The following is a 19,465-nucleotide window of genomic DNA, read 5'->3' on the forward strand; positions in this document are numbered from 1 at the left end:
ATAGTTCTGGGGGAGTTATCAGGTGTAGCTTATGGACTAACAAAAGCTAAGGGGATCAGCAGAGGTGGCCATTCCTGGTGCAGAAAGTAAAGGTCCTCAGAAGGCTTTTGCTCAGGCTTCCTGGATTGTGTTGATTCCACTAATTTTACCTGGATTGCACTAATTAGAAAATCTAGCAAGCTTGAGCAAAATCCTGGTGAGGACTTTTACTTTCTGAACCTGGAATTGGCACCTCTGGAGATCAGTCATGGTTTGTGAATCAGTTGACCACTAGAAAATCACATACAGTAGTACTTCATATTGGTCATGATTCACTCTCTCGTGGGGATTGAGGACAGTGGTGAAGCGGCTGGAGCAATGTGTTTAAGTGTAGTGCCACTGAGAGTTATGAGCGTATTGATGCTGACTAATTGTAATATGTGAACACTAGGGGGCGCATGCTGGTCGCTGTAAAAGTAGAGTATAATCCATTGCCATACACAATGTGTGATGTCCGTCCTCTAGCCCTGCAGTAGTGGACAGTTTATGACTGTAGGGACGAGCTGTGTCATATCTGTAACACAGGTCAAATCTCTTAGACAGGCCATGCCATGTCAGTCAGGTAGTGTCTGTAAGACAGTCTTTAATAAAGTAACTGGTGAATGCATTTAGCCTAAACACTAAAAAGCCTTTGAGTCGGTGAATCTATTTATTTAAAAACATAGTTTTGGTGTGCTGTAAACAGTAGGGTCATTCAAAACAAGCGGTCCTGTAGTCGGTGTAGTAAACGAGGATCCAGTATGTGCTGGGAAGCCTCGTTGAAGCGCGCGGAACAAAGGTCGCCCCGCCCCCGGGGAGGAGGCGGAGTTGTCCGCCGCTGTTTATTCTCGTCGGCAGGGAAGAGTGTTGCTGGCGGCTCTCTGAACGCTCTCTAAACCCGCAGCCCTGCTTCAGTTATGCCGTTGGCACTGGCAGCATGAACCGCCACCAGGACGCGCAGGGAGTCGTGCTGACCGGGTACGTCAGCTGCGTGGACGACGCCGGTCCTCCTCCGTTAAGGTGAGATCATATAAGGGACGTTATTTATGGGAGTGCGTGTTTGGTGTGGAGGGCGATGTCGAACCGCCCCCCCCCCCATTCGCTGGTTCGGCCGTCCAGTCCAGATAACAGCACTCTTCGTAAACAAGTTAAAACCCGGTTAATATTTAAGGTTGTGGAACTGGGGTCGAGCCCTGGTCATTCGCATTTACCTAATTTAACACTGAATTCTGAACCTTGCTGTAAGTCTGTCGTTTTTATTTTGTAAATAGAGGAAGCGACAGTTTTTATCCCGGTGTTGACTGTCCGTGTCCATCTAAGTACCACACACGCACTATGCAAATCGACATGTGTTTAAATGTGTTTGTCGTTTACTGTCAAAAACAGACAATGCACGCTTTCTCTCCTCTCCCTTCCTGCTTGGTTCTCACGGCACTCGGGAAACAGTAGCGCGGACAGGTTTTGAAATCGGATGCTGTTGTTATTGTGTGTGTAGCGGGAGCGGCGCGTCTAGCGGCCGCGAGGCTCCGCGCGCTGCACGCAGGCGGTTGCGCGAGATCACAGGTGTCCTTTACCTCGCGCACCAGCTGCGCGAGCGGGCCCATGATCTCAGCTGCCACCCAGACACGTCAGCCAGGGCTGCTTTAGACTGCGTGTGTGTGTGTGTGTGTGTGTGTGTGCGTGTGTGTGTGTGTGTGTGGGCTTTTTGGTTTTTTAAAGGCTGGGATTCAGTTCTTTTCAGCTGTCATCCTTCCAGATTAATTGTCTGACATGAGAACACATTAAGGAAATAGTACGAGCTCCCTAAATGTGCTGAAAATGTGCATTTCGTTGTATTTTACACTTTTATAAGTTACTTATTATTGTCTTAATAGTATTATGGTTTTTGGTTATTCAGCTGAAAAAGATTTGGATGTAAGAAGTTAAAAGTGGTGAGAAGGTAAACTCTGCTACTCTAGGTGTGGGGCTTACCTGCCCACCTGTGTTCTGCCTAAGCTTGTGCTCTATTATTGTGGTAAGAATATCTAACACGCGATCTCATACCAAGATCACTGAAAGACTCTTTTTGGCTCTGCTGTGTGGTCGTGTGTGTGTGTGTGTGTGTGTGTGTGTGTGTGTGTGTGTGTGTGTGTTGCAGCTCCTGCTCAGTGTTTGAGCTTGTGTGTCCATATGGCTGACGCTAGTCCTTCTTTCCACAGTCGGTGATCTTGGTGCTCACACACACTCTTTCTTATCTTGGATGTCAACAATAGAACTATGTGTTTTCTTTATGTGGATTTGTGTTTTGTATGTGAACGAACATGCCCGTCAAGTTCACACCAGAGTTTAAGGAAGGTTCGGATCACAAATGCCATCCACTCCTCGTGTTTCCATGCTAGAAGTGTGGTGGGAGTTTATTCATATTCATATTCATATTCCATATTTTCATATTTATAAATGCGCATGGATTTTTTTGGACAGGGAGATGGCAGCTGCACGGAATAATCCTGGTTGCTGCAGCTATAGAAAAAACCAAGAGGTAGTGAGGAAATTCATCCCCTGGTAAAACACGTTCACAGCACAGAGCATGCCTGCATTTCCTCTAGTTCATATGCAGGGGAATAGGTCTTGGCCTTGTGTGTGCTTGGCTGCGTGATTTGCAGATAGAGGTTTAGAACCACCAGCTGTTCTCTCTCTCCTTCACGGCTTCTTGCTGGTGTCCTCTGTTGTTGGTTAGCGAGCTTCCTAGCGTTTTAAAGCCAGCGTAACAGACACACCTGCTAGACGTGTCACCGTGGAGAAGCAAGCAGAGCCTTCAGCATCCGTGCCCCCAGCTGACTGTCAGAGTATGATGTGACTCTGTGATGTGGCCAGTGTGTACTTGCCTGCTTACTCATTTCCCCTTACACCCTACATAGGGAACTGAAATTACGTAGCAGGTGCAAAACAGAGAGAGAGAGAGAGAGAGAGAGAGAAATAGCTCAGCGGAAGTTGGAAAGAGGGGATGAGCCACATATGTTCTAGTGAATTAAATAATTAGCTACGAGACAAGATGGGCGGGGTTGGGGGTGCTGTGGGTATGCAGGCTGCTTCTTTTGTTTGAGGTGTTCACAACCGGTCAGAACTCTCCCTTCAGTGTGAAGAAGGCGTTGAGACCTGGGGTTTGGCCCAGGTCCCCGGCGCTGTGGCAACCCCATGCCTCCCACGGAGTTTGGGTTGCTGTAGCAACAGCACGGCTGAACCTGCAGGACACTGAGCTGCACCGCGGCGAAAGTCCCGGGTCTGCACGGGTGTCCGTGGCTCCAGGTCGGCACCTCGAGCCCGACTATGGGAGTTGTGCTGCACCACTGACAGCCTCGCACTGTGTAGGTCTGCATGAAGCTGCCTCGTGTCAACGTCTGCTGTGGAGAACGTTCTAGAAATAAACCTGAAATCCAGTTATAGCTGGACTGTGGTCAGTTTACAGACTGGCTGGTATAGGAAAATGAGCCAAATGAATAAATGAATGAATAATATTGTGAATAAATGAATAAATGATGAGAATTAGCAAAGCAGTGCAGATGGGAAATGTGTTTTCCCTTTGTGAATCTATGTAAAATAACTCCGCCCCTTGCTGAGAGGTTTGCCCTGTCTCTCATTTCCTCTGTCTGTCTGTGGTTTTGGATATGAATGAGATCTTCATGAGCTCATCTCTCATATTTCAGATCTGAATTATAAGTAGCGAATGTCCACTGTAACATCTCTATATCTGCTGGAAATGTCCTGTGCCCTGTTTGCCTTTGGGTAGAGAAGGACACTGGAAATGTCCTGTGCCCTGTTTGCCTTTGGGTAGGACACTGGGAACGTGCCGCTGGGCTGAGTGACTTTAGGAGATTTACAGCTTATGATAAAAAACTCCTGACAAAAAAAAAGATGGCTGTGAGTCTGCCAAGACTGTGGAGAAACACCACACACACACACACACACACACACACACACGCTCACACACCCTCGTGTCCTCCTTGTGTTTGCTCGGCCCATGTTTACAAACGCTGGTATTAGCTGCCTTTATTTGACTGGTTACCAAAAGCAAACGTTTTAATTACGGTCCTTCCAAGCAGACACACACACACACACACACACACACACATGCACATTCCAAGCAGGCACACAGAATTTTATAAACATATATTTTTAGGAAATTATTGGAAACCCCGGGCACCTGCTTGTGTCTGGTAGAGAGAAGTGGTCTGAGCAAACTTTGATGGGATCACAGTCTTTAAGCAGACTCTGTATCACCACACACACACACACACATACACAAAGCTTTGGCCTTTAAAGAGGTGAAGGGGACAAGAGATTATGCGTAGAAAGAGAGAGAACATTCCATTCTGTCACTCTAGGTGGTCAGTTGTGAGTGTGTGTGTGTGTGTGTGTGTGTGTGTGTGTGTGTGTGTGTGTGTGCCTATCCTAACCTGACATTTTCAAAACGGACCTGCACTCCATATGAAGACCTCTGTGCACACCCGAGCAGCCCCACCAGAGCTCTCACTTGGAGACCATAAGCACACCAGTCTGGAGCGGAAGCCCCGTGTACCTGACGTCACCTGGCCAGCTGGCTGAGGGAAAGTGTCGAAGATTTATTTATTTTTATTGCTTCAACGTCGGACCTCCAGAGAGCTGGGGTGGAATCGGGTAGTCATGCTTGACCATAACCACCACTGTCTCCCTGGGCAACCCAGTTAGCTAACACCCCGTCTCCAGCCTTCCCAGACAACCGAGTTAGCTAGGACCCTAACAACCACCCCGAGGCTGCTTGAGCTGAAAAGGATCGACAGAGCATTTGGTGCTATAAACGTTCTATAAAGTTACATAGAGGGTTTTACGCTGCCCTGCTATTTGGAATCATGTCCATTATGCCAGTTTCTGGGGGATACGGTGGACACCAGTGTCTAGGGGATACGGTGGACACCAGTGTCTAGGGGATACGGTGGACACCAGTGTCTAGGGGATACGGTGGACACCAGTGTCTAGGGGATACGGTGGACACCAGTGTCTAGGGGATGCGGTGGACACCAGTGTCTGAGAATACAATGGACACCAGTGTCTGGGGGTAACAGTGGACACCAGTGTCGTGGTGATACAGTGTAAGACCAAACATAGTTCACATACAGCAGCATGTTTAACACCAAACAGTTCACAGACAGTAGCATGAGTAATACCAAACACAGTTCAGATACAACAACATGTTTAATACCAAACACAGTTCACATACAGCAGCATGAGTAATACCAAACACAGTTCAGATACAGCAGCATGAGTAATACCAAACACAGTTCAGATACAGCAGCATGTTTAATACCAAAAACAGTTCAGATACAGCAGCATGTTTAATACCAAACACAGTTCACATACAGCAGCATGAGTAATACCAAACACAGTTCACATACAGCAGCATGAGTAATACCAAACACAATTCAGATACAGCAGCATGAGTAATACCAAACACAGTTCACATACAGCAGCATGTTTAATACCAAACACAGTTCACATACAGCAGCATGTTTAATACCAAACACAGTTCACATACAGCAGCATGTTTAATACCAAACACAGTTCACATACAGCAGCATGTTTAATACCAAACACAGTTCACATACAGCAGCATGAGTAATACCAAACACAGTTCACATACAGCAGCATGTTTAATACCAAACACAGTTCACATACAGCAGCATGAGTAATACCAAACAGTTCACAGACAGTAGCATGAGTAATACCAAACACAGTTCAGATACAACATGTTTAATACCAAACGCAGTTCACATACAGCAGCATGTGTAATACCAAACACAGTTCACATACAGCAGCATGTTTAATACCAAACACAGTTCACATACAGCAGCATGTTTAATACCAAACACAGTTCACATACAGCAGCATGAGTAATACCAAACACAGTTCACATACAGCAGCATGTTTAATACCAAACACAGTTCACATACAGCAGCATGTTTAATACCAAACACAGTTCACATACAGCAGCATGTGTAATACCAAACACAGTTCACATACAGCAGCATGTGTAATACCAAACACAGTTCACATACAGCAGCATGTTTAATACCAAACACAGTTCACATACAGCAGCATGTTTAATACCAAACACAGTTCACATACATCAGCATGTGTAATTGTTGAAATACACAGTTAAGAAGTTCGTACACAGTTGCACATGTGCAGTTCACTGTAAAGAAGGCAGTGAAAGAAGCTCTTAGACGTCAAGTAAGCAGTAGAATCTCAGTTGTCGCCATCAGTGTCTTCATGTGAAATCTTCCTCCTCAGATGTTGCTTCTCTCCTGCCATCATGGCCACCAGGGTCAGCTACCACATGAGGTCAGCCGTGTTACTCCAGTCTTCAGCACAGTGGAGGTTCTAGACCATCTGGACTGGGGGGCCAGACTGGAACCAGTATGTCTGTTAGAGGATGAGGCTGTCTGTCAAAGCTGTTCTAACTGAAACAGACCGGCCATAACCTGTGCGGGACTTCTGACCCGGTCTCTGGTCTGCAGTAACGTCTGCTGGTGGCGGCAGGGTTTTGGTTCATGCTGAAGCTGGCGCTCATGCATGGTCTGATTGGAGCATGGCAGAGATGGCAACCAATCACACAGCAGCTTTTGTTTCTCCAGCTTTAAAAGCACTAAGCTGATTGGTGGGGGAGGGGGTGTTTGATGAGAGCTGAGATGTGCCAGCTGACTCCATCTAGGATTATATTCTGATTCGGATTTGCATTCAGATTCTGATTCGGATTCCAATTTTGATTGCAGTTGCAGTGACAAAGAGCTGCAGTTCTTCCCTCCATCTCTCTTCTCTTTCTCATTATCTTTCTTTCCATGTCCTCAACCTTTCACAACTCTCCCCTCTGATTTATATTTTTTCAAATTTTATATTTTTCCTTTCTATTTTTGTACATCCCTTTCACATCTCCTGCTCTTTCTGTTTCTCTTTCACATTCTCTCTCTCTCTCTTTCACTTTCTCACTTTCTCTTCTTCTGTCTTTTCACTTTCTCTCTTTCTCAGGCTCCCTCTCTCTCTTTCTCTCTCTTTCTGTCCACATTTCTCTTAACCACTTTATCTCTCTTCCATACCACATCTCATTAATCTGCTACACTGTAGTGCATAAATCTCAGAATCCCCTCGAGGCTCCACCCCCCCATGGTCTTAACCCCGCCCCTCTGCCCTCCCTCAGTCGCAGGACGGGCCACTACAATGTGCAGCGGAGCCGTCTGGGCGTGTCGGGCGACACCCCGCCGTACTGGCGCAGCGGGTCACAGGACTCTCTGGATGAGCTGGCCCTGGATGACTACTGGAAGGAGGTGGAGATCATCCACCACAGCGCAGACCCAGAAACCCAGGAGGAGGTGCAGCTCAGGGTAGCTGATGGTGAGCGTAGTGTTCTGATTGGATAAGACATGCACGCGTACGCACACCAACACACACACAAGCAAATCCTTTTCCACAAACCATCTATACTAAATATGTTCAGTTCTCCAGTGTGGCTTCTCCTGGTCCTGGTGACCCTGAGCCAAGGCAGCTTTTCTATACCCAAACCTTTGTTCAGTCTCCAGCTCTACGCACGTTTGTTTCCTGACTCTTTCGCATCCGAGGGCCCTCTGGACCTGTATTTACTGCTTTAAGGCTTTTAAAGGTTGTATAGCAAAATATCCTGCCAGATATGTAGTCATTGTTAAGAGTTCTGCTCAGGCTCTGGCATGACTGAAAACAATAGCCATAAACTCACAGCAAGCTCCTTAACAAGCTCCTCCAGACAGGAAGTAAATGCACTTCGTTCATCTCCAAAGGAAGTGGAAGCCAGGACTTCCTTCAGTGGTTTCAAAAGTAGACTTATCTGGATATAGGAAGCCCTATAATCTCAATATCTAGATAAAAGAAACACGTTTAAACCTACTATCTTCATATCTAGATAAAGGAAACAAGTGTAGACCCACTATCTCAATTTTAGCACGTTAGTTAAGCTAATTCCGCTTTCCTACAAGCACCAAATGTCAGACAGGTGTATAACAAAAGACCAAGAACAAGACAGATGTTGATAAATCCACATTTCTCAGTGGGCAGGTTTCTCAGACGTGGGTTGAGGGTAGTTTTAACTGAATTAGTGCCTGTGGTGAATCCCCGTCGGTATTTGTTTTTAATCTGAGCTGTTGCAACGTGAATTGAGCGGTGAATGTATGGTGGCTTTTGAAAGAAATGTTTTGCAATTGAATTGGTAGGTTGACCAAACTGTATTGATAGAAACCGAGTACTTAAATGAGCAGGAAGACCAGTGACCCTGGTTTGTAGACTAAAGAGGCACCAGTATGGAAAATACATTACAATTTAAATACATTACAATGTAAATACATTACAGTGTAATGTGCTGTTTTGAAGAAAGGAACTAGTGAACCAATAGTGATGAGAAAGACATGAATGATTAAGAATTGATAAGGCATTGATTGTGAGTCTTGACACCTGGAGTATTCCATTAGCTAATCTTGGAAATTGTGGTTCGATGAGTTTGATCAGTGGGTTACGTCTGAAGCCACCACAAAGAGTCTTGAATGTTCCCAATGGATTTTCTGAGCTCACTGAAGTCAGCCATGCGTAGCTAATTTCTTGTCCTGGCAGAGGGTGAGCAGGAGGAGGCCTGGCTGATGGAGGCGGGGCTCGCCACGCTGTTCGACGAGTCGGCGTCGGACGGCGAGGACGGCATGGTACTGCTGTCCACGCTGACGCGGACACAGGCCGCCGCCGTGGAGAGACGCGTGGAGACGCTCAACCAGACGCTGCGCAAGCGAAGCAAACCCTACAGCGTCCCCAACGTCAGGGACATCTTCAGATCTCCGCCCGCCCACCACACAAAGGTGAGGTATGACACACACAGGTCAGAAGGTCAAAAGGTTGGCGCACTGTTATTTGATCCCGTTTCGCCGATTGACATACCTGATCCAGGTAATCAGAGTCCTGTAGAATTCTGGTTATCAGTCTCGGGTGCGTTTAAGAGCTGGAATAGAACATAATTGGCCTTGATGTGTACTTTTTGGGTTAATCCAGTCTTTAATTAGAGTTAAGATCTTTAGCAAGCTCAATAGACATTAACTAGCATGTGTTAAAAGAGGAATTACATCCAAAAAATGGTCAAATAAGCAATTTGGACAGTTTTTTGCTTTCTAAGGTAGAAAATAGTCCTAGTCTGCAAATGGCATAATAGCAGATTTTCAAATTCGTAAGTCGTCAGGGAAGTCAAATCCAGGATGTGAGATTTGTCTTGGAAATACTTTTGTCATCAGAGAATGAAGTATAATACAAAACACTAATAAGACTAATGTATAATACAGATTATTAAAATACTCATTCTTTGTCTTTTCATTCTTTGTATTATTATGAGAGAAGAAAAGATTGTCCTTTTGAAACAACACACCCTGGAGCTTTCTGGAGTCTTGAATGTGTGATTTTGTAGCTAGTTTTACCTGGTGCTTTTAACGGACTAAATAAAGTCACTAAATAAATTGTGATTTTCAATTAATGGCCACACGTTTGAAGTGATGAGCAGCCAATGAGAGAGCAGCAGCAATGCGGAGTAGTGAGTTCTTGTGGTGCTGTGAAAGAACACCACTGCTGTCCTTCACAATCAGCACTGCGCAACAGCACATCTGTCAACATCTGGTGTCCACATGGAGATATTCATCACTCTAGTAAAGGATTAGGAGCAGGTGCAGTTAGATTAGGGGTGGAATGTCACTGCACATTATGACTCTGCAATGTGACATGGTTAAAGATTAGCCTGCCTTAACTGAAGTATTAATGTTGGTTGGATCATCAGAGGACCCGTCAAAACCGTCCTGGAGATGTTCAGAACAGCACAGAAAAAAGCTGATAAATCTTGTTTAACATATTGTAAGCTTTTGCAGTATTAAATATTATTAATACTTTTATAATGTTATTAAAATGAACAAACTGTGGAGTGTTAGCTTGGATTATTCAGGCTTAAAGGCGTACAGCCAGGCTCGAGGAGACTCCACCCAGGCCTGAGGAGGGTCCAGTGGGGCACAAGGAGGGTCCAGCTGGGCTCTCGGAGGTCCGTGTGGGTTCGTAGATGTCCAGGAGAGCCCCAGGAAGGTCCAGCCTGGGTCATGGAGGGGCCAGGAGAGCCCCAGGAGGGTCCAGCCTGGGTCATGGAGGGGCCAGGAGAGCCCCAGGAGGGTCCAGCCTGGGTCATGGAGGGTCCAGGAGAGCCCCAGGAGGGCCCAGCCAGGCTTGTGCAGGGTCTGTGCCATCTGCACTTCGGTGCTTGCTTGTCTTTGACCCACCTGCTAAGACAAAGCTCGGGCCACCTCGACCGTGACACCCTGCGGCTGTACCGGGCCTGGTAAACACCAGCAGATACGCTCAGAGGCTGGAGGGATCTAACCTATCAGGAGCCAGAGTTTATGTCAAAGCGGGGGCTAAGCTTTAGAATGGCTACGAGACGCCAGATCGCTACACCACGCAGCACGTTTGCGCAAGGAGTTAAGACAGCTTCATCCTTCACCTGCTTCATTTAGGCTTTTGTGATGTCACAGATTGGGTTTTCAGAGCTGTGTGACACGCGATTGGTCCGGGGCTAGCAGCACGTTTATCGTATGGGCGTCACCCCTTTTGTGTGACATTTGTTCTTCTGTTTGGGTTCATTAGGACGACGACGCCACGTCCAGAGAGTGTGGCGAGGGCGGCAAGAAAGAAACGACATCAGCTGGTACTGTCACCGACCCAAACTAAAGCATATGGCTTCACTCGCCTGCTCTCTTCTTTTGCTCTCTCTCTCTCTCTCTCTCTCTCACTCACTCTCCTAAACTCCACAGTGGACTCCAGAATCTCACACTTTCCCATTGTGGAAACACAGTCAGCACATCAAGGTTCCACACGCTGCACACTCATCTAAAAACCGTAATGACTGCACACACATTCCAGATGATATGGATGCTGTGCAGGGGAATTAAAGTAAACAAATTATACAGTTTAACAGATCTATACCCATACAGTTAAGAATACACTCAAATGTACTTTTTGTACAGATTACATACATGTATAGTTGATTAAACATACACATTCAATTTAACAGATTATATGTATACTTTGACTAATAGTTTACTCACAAATGTACAGAATGTATATACACACATGGGGAACAGATTATATCCGTAAACAGGTAGCATAGCACATACCTCTGCTACAGTGTTGCGCTGCGTTCAAACCAGCAATCGCACATATCAGAGGAACAGTGTCCTGTGGTCATTTAAAGAGGCAGGATGCATCTGCCATTAGAACTACTGACCTTTACACTCACACACTCATACTCACACGCACAAACATGGCAAAAAAACAAAGACAGGAGATAATGGAAGACAGGAGAGGATAATGGAAACAAACATGTATATAAATACACCTTCAGAATCAGAATCTGTTTTATTTCATGGGCACATGTGAGTGAATGTGCACATGTAAAATTCCAGGATAAATAAAGGTGAACTGCTGTCTGTACTGGTCAGATGATCTGTGGCCAGGTCTGATTCAACCAAGCACAGCAAGCAGGAGCAGAGACAGGCGAACGTGGCACCACCTTAAACACCGTGCCACCTTAAACACCGTGCCACCTTAAACACGCTCGCTGTGCCTTCACAGGGTTCTGCTGCAGTGATGTCATAGTGAATGCTGGGTTCAGGTCACCTGTGTTTCTGACCTACCTGTGTGTGCCTCCACAGGTGAGGCCCAGGGTGTCGGGGGCCGGGCGATACCTGGCAGCGAGGGCGGAGCCGAAACCGAGACTGACATCAACCTGGAGGTGTCGTTCTCCGAACAGGCGCTGAGCTACAAGGAGGGGTCAAAGGTCATACAGCCTGTCAACGAGGCCGATGACAAGTTGCCTGTGAGTGAGGCGTATCAAACATTAACGGTTGTGAGTGTGTGTGTGTGTGTGTGTGTGTGTGTGTGTGTGTGTGTGTGTGTGTGTGTGTGCGCGCACGCATACAAGAGCAAAGTTTACCCAGTACAATGGGAAATGTGCGTTCACACAAGGGCTTGCTCTGATTGGCTGGTTCAGGATAAAGCAATGTGTGTACTTGTTTGGTGGGGCGCTCGCCACCTTTGCCCTTGGGTTATAATGTTATTAAGTAAACACTCTTATGATGCTTAGGCACATGTGGAGCTAGTCTAAAAGCTGGTCTGAGACCTGGTCTAAGAGCTGGACCTACTAAGAGTTCCACTAAAAGCTGGTCTGAGACCTGGTCTAAGAGCTCGACTCAGAGCTGGACTAAAACCTGGTCTAACAAATGCTCAGGAGAGAAAACAGGAAAACGGTGCCTGAATTACTAAAATGGTCCTGCATAAAGTGATCTATTTTAAGGTGTAGTCCTTTGTAGGCCTGTTGCTGTATCCCAAGTAACTACTCCTGCCATCTGCTGGTAGATCTTTGCAACTGCATCAAATAAGGCTGAATATGCTTGAGCTTTGATTCTACTTCCTCACTCCCCCAGGACTTTAAGCTGCTGAGGGACAAGACCGGGACGACTAAACTGGGAGACCTGTCTCCGTCCGACATGAAGAAGGTCCGCCGTCTTGTTCTGATCGAGATGAGTGCGCTCTTCGACACGGCTGGCATCGAGCTCAAGACCCACAAACCTCTCAAGATAAAGGTCAAAGGTCAGAATGCGATGTTTAAAATGAGACTCTCTGAATTGTAGTGAAAGCGGCTGTGGTGGAAAGGGACACGGCTGTGTGGGTAATGGGGCCGGTGGTAAGATTGATGCCTACCATTCACAGAAACGGGGCTGTTCGGAGTCCCTCTGTCTACCCTGCTGGAACAGGACCAGAAGAGTATCCCCGGAACCCGGGTCCCCCTCATTCTACAGCGGGTCCGTTCTACCTCAGATATCCCTTAATGCCAACCACACACACAAATGCTTACATATATAACATTGTAACGTTGTTGAATCATTTACATACTGTGACAAGCTGCTGTCCTTAGCTGGACAGGTTGTGATGTTTCTAAAACTGTTCCGTTCTAGCTCATCTCCCACATAGAAGATGAGGGGCTAAACACAGAAGGACTGCTCCGTGTGCCTGGCGTTTCCGCAAGAGTTAAGGTGAGAGAGGGGGGGGGGGGGGATGTTTTTATGTGATAATGTGAGTGTATTATATGATGTGTGTGTATTATATGATGTTAGTGTATTATCTGGTTATGTGTGTTATGTGATGATGTGAGTGTAATGTAATTGTACAATTACAATTAGTGTATTGTAATTTTGTGATGCACCCACTCACTTTGAATTCACTTTGAGAAGATACACCAATTTATTCATTTTCTGTACAGTTGTCTTCTTCTGGTTTATGGCTGTGATGTATGTAGAATGGGCAGTCATGGCCTGGCGGTTAGGAAACTGGTCTTGTGACCGGAGGGTCGTGGGTTCAATTCCCAGACAGGCCATGACTGAGGTGCCCTTGAGCAAGGCACCTAACCCCAACTGCTCCCCGGGCGCCGGGCTAGGGCTCCCCACCGCTCTGGGCACGTGTGATCCACAGCCCCCTAGTAATTTTTTTTTATTAGCCTCTGGGTGATGAGTCTAATAACATGCTGTGAAGCAGGGAGAGGTGATGATATCACACAAGGCCAGACCCTGCAGGGAGAGTGAATACCCTACAGCAGGGGTGTCAAACTCAAACAAAGCAGTAACTTATGAATGTAACTTCTTAATATTACTTATTTAAATTACAAATATTACAATCTATTATTTGCATAGATTGTAAAAAAAATATGTATGCTTGTTGCTCTGTTATTATAACATAAATCCTTTTCATTTGTTAGGTTATGAAACCAACATTACTTCATCAATCAACGATCAAACTATCCAAGTGAATAAAGAAAAATAGCATCAAAGATATCACATTTACTTTGTTCAAAACTTGAAATATCAAATAACGTAGCAATTAGCAATTTTGCTTCAAAAACGCTACCTCTAAAAAAGACTTTAGCCACAACAAAACTAGCTTTTACTGCCGCATCGTTTGTGGTTGTGGCTTTCGCAAACACATTCTGTTGCGATCGCAGTTTGCCTTTTAATTCTTTGGTAATTAGTTGTTTTTCTTCATGCCTAATTTTGGCATACTTAACTCCGTGCTTGTTTGCAAAATACCGACGTAGATTGTACTTTTTGACAACTGCCACCGCTTCATAACACAAGACACTGGTTTTTCTCCTTGAAGCGCAAACATGTGTTCTCTTTCCCATCTTTGATGATCCCATCCCATCATCTGCATCGACGTTTCACTTCTTGAACATTTTGGGATCATTATTTGTATTTCTCAATTACACTTATTGGGAAAATCGCATCGATGTGGAAACACTGCAGTCAAGATGCCGTCACTTCGTGGGTTACATAATTGTGGGAAATGTAGTTTTTGCTCACTGCATGTATTTTCCTTTTTTTTTTTTTTTCTTTTTGGACATGTGGCTTTTTAAGGACTCACGGGCCACACAAAATGACGCAGCCGGCCACATTTGGCCCGCGGGCCTTGAGTTTGACACCTGTGCCCTACAGGGAGAGTATAGGCCAGGGGTACTCAACTAAATTTGTCCGCGGTCCAATTTTGGCAGATAACTGTGACCTGAGGTCCGGTGCGGCGGGGGTGGCGAACGTAAGTTGTTTGGGGGTGTGGGGGGGGGGGGGGGGGGGTGGGTGGCGAACGCAAGTTGTTGAGCGAGCGAGGTGGCGAACGTAAGTTGCTGAGCGGGGGGTGGCGAACGTAACACTCGTGACGGAGTGTTTTTTCAATAGCCCTGAAATAAATGCTCCGTTTTTTTTTTTGGTCCGTATCCAGTTAATCAGGAATGGGATTGGGTCCGGACAGGACTGCGTGGACCGTGGTCCGCCAGTTGAGTACCCCTGGTGTAGGCCCTACAGGAACAAGTAAATCCCTTTCAGGGAGTGTGAAGGCCCTACAGGGAGAGTGAAGGCCCTTTAGGGAGAGTGACCCACGCCTGGGTATGTCTAGACATGTTCAGCCAGACACAAATTAAGGATGAGAATGTGTGTACAGATGCTATTTGATTCAGTTTTAATGAATAGCAAAGCTAACTGTGTGTGCGCGTGTGTTTGTGTGTGTGTTATACAGGCTGTGTGTCATGACCTGGATGTGCAGTTTTATGAGGGTTTTTTTCCATGGGAGACTCTAAAGCAGCATGACGCTGCTAGTGTGGTCAAACTGTTCATCAGAGAACTTCCCCATCCTCTCCTCACTGTGGAGTACTTCAGTGCCTTCACCTCAGTGCTCAGTGAGTACTCACACACACACACACACACACACACACACACACATTTGGGCTCACATAGTACACACACTGGGTATGTAAACATAGAGACGTGTTTCTACCTGCTCTATCAAACACAGATGAGGTGTCTCACTCAGCTCGTAGGTCAGCTCCCTGCAGACTCTTTGTGTCTGTCTAAAACACCAGACAAAGAACCACTAAACACACAGTTCTTCACACCTGGGGCGGAGACACCACGCCTCAGCCGAGAGCCTCCTCTAGTTTATTCAGGCTGATTTTTCAGTTGCTGACTGTACAGCATTCTGTATGTTAAAGTTGGGTGATTATGGGTGGATTCATGTATTATGGTTGGATGTTAAGGTTGGGTGTTGGTGGTGTATGCTAGGGTTGGGTGTTGGATTATGGGTGGATGAGTGGATTATAGTTGGATGTTAAGGTTGGGTGTTAAGGGTGTAGGTTAAGATTGGATTATGGGTGGATGTTAAGGTTGGGTGTTATGGATGTATGCTAAGTTTGGGTTTTGGATTATGTGTGGATGAGTGGATTATGGGTGGATGTTAAGGTTGGGTGTTGGCTTAAGGGTGGATGAGTGGATTATGGTTGGATGTTAAGGATGGGTGTTAAGGGTGTAGGTTAAGATTGGATTATGGGTGGATGTTAAGGTTGGGTGTTATGGGTGTATGCTAAGGTTGGGTGTTGGATTATGGGTGGATTATGGGTGTATGCTAAGGTTGGGTGTTGGATTATGGGTGAATTATGGGTAGATGCTAAGGTTGGGTGTTGGATTATGGGTGGATTATGGGCGGATGCTAAGGTTGGGTGTTGGATTATGGGTGGATGAGTGGATAATGAGTGAATGTTAAGGTTGGGTGTTGGATTATGGGTGGATGAGTGGATTATGGGTGAATATTAAGGTTTTTGTGTTTTTTTTCCATCAGAATTCCCCACAAAGAAACAACAGCTGCAGGCTCTTAACCTGCTGGTGCTGCTCCTACCAGACTCCAGCCGGGACACTCTCAAGGTGACCCACCTTCACATAACACCCTGCCCTGGGCATTCACCTGCCTGTGGGTGTTTACGTGTGTTTCCCTGTGTGTTTACCTGTGTGTATTATAAAGTGTGTAGATCCTATATATTTACATGTATGTGTTTACCTGTGCATGACCAACCGTGTGTGTGTGTGTGTGTGTGTGTGTGTGTGTGTGTGTGTGTGTGTGTGTGTGTGTGTGCTTGCTTACTTGTACGTATGATCACCTACGGGAGTCTTGTCCTGTGTGTGTAAATGTATCTGCATCATCACCTGTGTGTTTACCTGTGTATGTTATTCTATTAATATGATCATATGATGATGTTTGTGTTTATTTGTTTGCAGTTTTCTCTGTGTTATGATCACCTGTTTGTGTTTACGTGTGTGTTTCTGTATACACTGTATGTATGACCACCCGTGTGTGTTTACTTTTTTGTGTGTGGTTTTCTATATGTATATATGTTTCTATATGCCTGTGTGTTTTTATATGTGTGTATGATCACCTGTATGTTTGTTTATCTATGTGTTTATTTGTGTGCGCGATCACCTGTGTGTGCTTATTTGTGTGCGTGATCGCGTGTGTATGATTACCTGTGTGTGTTTTTCTGTGTGTATGATCACCTGTGTGTATGTTTGTCTGTGTTTATTTGTGTGTGTGATCACCTGTGTGTGTTTTTCTGTGTGTATGATCACCTGTGTGTATGTTTGTCTGTGTTTATTTGTGTGTGTGATCACCTGTGTGTGTTTTTCTGTGTATGATCACCTGTGTGTATGTTTGTCTGTGTTTATTTGTGTGTGTGATCACCTGTGTGTGTTTTTCTGTGTGTATGATCACCTGTGTGTATGTTTTTTTGTGTATGATCAACTATGTGTTTACCTATGAGTGCTTTTACCTATGTCTTTATTTGTTTGTGTTTACCTGTGGGTGATCACCTGTGTGTGTTTTTTTGTGTATGATTACACGTGTGTGTGTTTGTGTGTGTGACCACGTGTGTGTGTGTGTGTGAGATTATACGTGCGTGTGTTTACCTGTGTGTGTGTGTGTGTGTGTTTATCTGTAATCACATGTGCGTGTTCTCTGTTGTGTTCTCCAGGCTCTGCTGGACGTGTGTGTGATCACGTGTGTGTGTGTGTGTGTGTTTATCTGTAATCACACGTGCGTGTTCTCTGTTGTGTTCTCCAGGCTCTGCTGGACGTGTGTGTGATCACGTGTGTGTGTGTGTGTGTGTGTGTGTGTGTGTATGTTTATCTGTAATCACACGTGCGTGTTCTCTGTTGTGTTCTCCAGGCTCTGCTGGAGTTCCTGCAGAGGGTCATCGACCATAAGGAGCATAACAAGATGACTCTGAACAACGTTTCCGTGGTGATGGCGCCAAACATCTTCATGTTTAAAGGCTTCCGGAGGAAGATCACCGAGCAGCAGGAGTTCGCCATGGCAACTGGCACAGCCAACATCGTCAGGCTGCTGATACGATACCAGAACCTTCTATGGACCGTACGGATGAGTGACTGCTCTAAACCAATAACACCCACCACATCAATCTCTTGTATTGGCAGTGGGTGAAGAGTGACACACTGAGTCAGGGAGTCATATCTTGGGTTTAATAAAGACCCGGATCTCTGCAGACAAAGGTCAAGGGTCAGGGGTTGGATAGTCAGAGCTGGGGTCAAGGTGCCCGTTGTTCCCTTAAGTCTTACCACTATGTCTGTGTGTAGGGGTCAGGGGTCACCATCACCAGATTGTCTCTGTTGGTTCCCTGAGAGAGGTCACCGGGCTGTCGTTTCTCCCCACCTTGTGTGTGACGTCTGCTTCCGTGTTTTGGTCCAGATCCCGAAGTTCGTGATCACGCAGGTGCGGAAACAGAACACGGAAGACCAGCGGAAGATGAACCGAGAGAGAGCCATGAGGAAGCTCCTGAAGAAGATGGCCTACGACCGCGAGAAGAACAATGACAAACCGGACAGGAGCTCTGAGGTAGGGAGCAGACACGGAGGGATGGAGAGGGGTAGAGGGGTAGAGGAAGATGCTCGTAGTGTACTCCTAATCTCCTGAATGCATCCTGACAATGCAGCTGATGATTGTCAAACTGTGTATCAGGCCCATATTGATCAGACCCTGACTGATAAACAGCAGAAGAGGAAAAACTGAGGGAAACCAAGTAGATTATAGAAAAAAGATAGAAAATGTAAAAAAAAATTGAAGATAAAGAAAACATTTAAGTTCCAGAGGACTGTGGTGTGTGTGTGTGTGTGTGTCTGTGTATGTGAATGAAAGACGCCCCACATGATGAATCAGTACTGTAAGAATGTGAATGACTCAACAGGAATGCATTCAAACCTTTACTGTAGTCCTTGCGACCCCTAGTGGACATGTATAGTTAGTGCAGGTAAAGACACTCATTTGATGTTTTCTGGCATGGTTTAGCCCTAAAGTCTAAACTAAAACTTTAATAGTGTAAATTGGTCCCCAGTGTGACCAGACATCAGAAGTGACTGAGGAGAGAATGGACATTTATATCATTTTCAATTACAAAACATGATTCTATTTATATAGGGTTTAAACAGAGAGAGGAAGAGAAAGGGCAGAGGAGAGGTCATCTCCATGGAGAGTTTTTGGGTAGACTTTGCATATGCTTCTTATTTGTATCATTTGTGTCTGTGTGTGTATGTGTCTGTGTGGGTGTGTGCATGTGTGTGCGTGTGCGTGTGTGTGTGTGTGTGTTTTGTGTGCGTGTGTGTGTCAGGCGGAGGACGGCATCATCAGGGTCCAGGCTCCACAGTTCTCTAAGGTCTCCATGGCTGTGCAGCTGACTGAAGATCTGCAGGCATCAGATATTCTCTCACGCTTCCTTAGCCAGGAGAGGTATATACACACACACACACACACACACACACACACACACACACACACACACGCACACACACATATATATATACACACGCGCACACACACACACACACACACACACACACACACACACACACACATATATATATATATATATATATATATATATATATATATTTTTTTTTAGGGGTGGGACGCGATCAAAAAAATTAATCGAATTAATCGGAAGCTTTGTAATTAATTAATCGAAATT

At 45.7% G+C, this 19,465-nt stretch overlaps 1 protein-coding gene across 2 annotated transcripts in view; it reads left to right on the forward strand.

Annotated features, from left to right (window-relative positions):
* Positions 1-19,465, forward strand: part of arhgap18 (Rho GTPase activating protein 18) — a 31,565-nt gene that overhangs the window by 6,752 nt on the left and 5,348 nt on the right. Inside the window, exons 1-13 of one of the 2 annotated variants that reach the window (XM_077016588.1) lie at positions 831-1,038; positions 7,226-7,419; positions 8,662-8,897; positions 10,708-10,768; positions 11,775-11,938; positions 12,546-12,711; positions 12,832-12,923; positions 13,077-13,154; positions 15,181-15,340; positions 16,276-16,358; positions 17,653-17,859; positions 18,193-18,339; positions 19,109-19,227. In XM_077016588.1, the coding sequence (XP_076872703.1) occupies positions 956-1,038; positions 7,226-7,419; positions 8,662-8,897; positions 10,708-10,768; positions 11,775-11,938; positions 12,546-12,711; positions 12,832-12,923; positions 13,077-13,154; positions 15,181-15,340; positions 16,276-16,358; positions 17,653-17,859; positions 18,193-18,339; positions 19,109-19,227 (1,790 nt within the window). In that variant the 5' untranslated portion in view covers positions 831-955. Of the gene's footprint in view, positions 1-830; positions 1,039-7,225; positions 7,420-8,661; positions 8,898-10,707; positions 10,769-11,774; positions 11,939-12,545; positions 12,712-12,831; positions 12,924-13,076; positions 13,155-15,180; positions 15,341-16,275; positions 16,359-17,652; positions 17,860-18,192; positions 18,340-19,108; positions 19,228-19,465 lie in introns of those variants that run through there. The other variant, XM_077016589.1, reaches the window with a different exon arrangement.

The sequence above is a fragment of the Brachyhypopomus gauderio genome, chromosome 9, assembly GCF_052324685.1.
Source record: "Brachyhypopomus gauderio isolate BG-103 chromosome 9, BGAUD_0.2, whole genome shotgun sequence".
NCBI classification, from domain to species: Eukaryota; Metazoa; Chordata; class Actinopteri; order Gymnotiformes; family Hypopomidae; genus Brachyhypopomus; species Brachyhypopomus gauderio.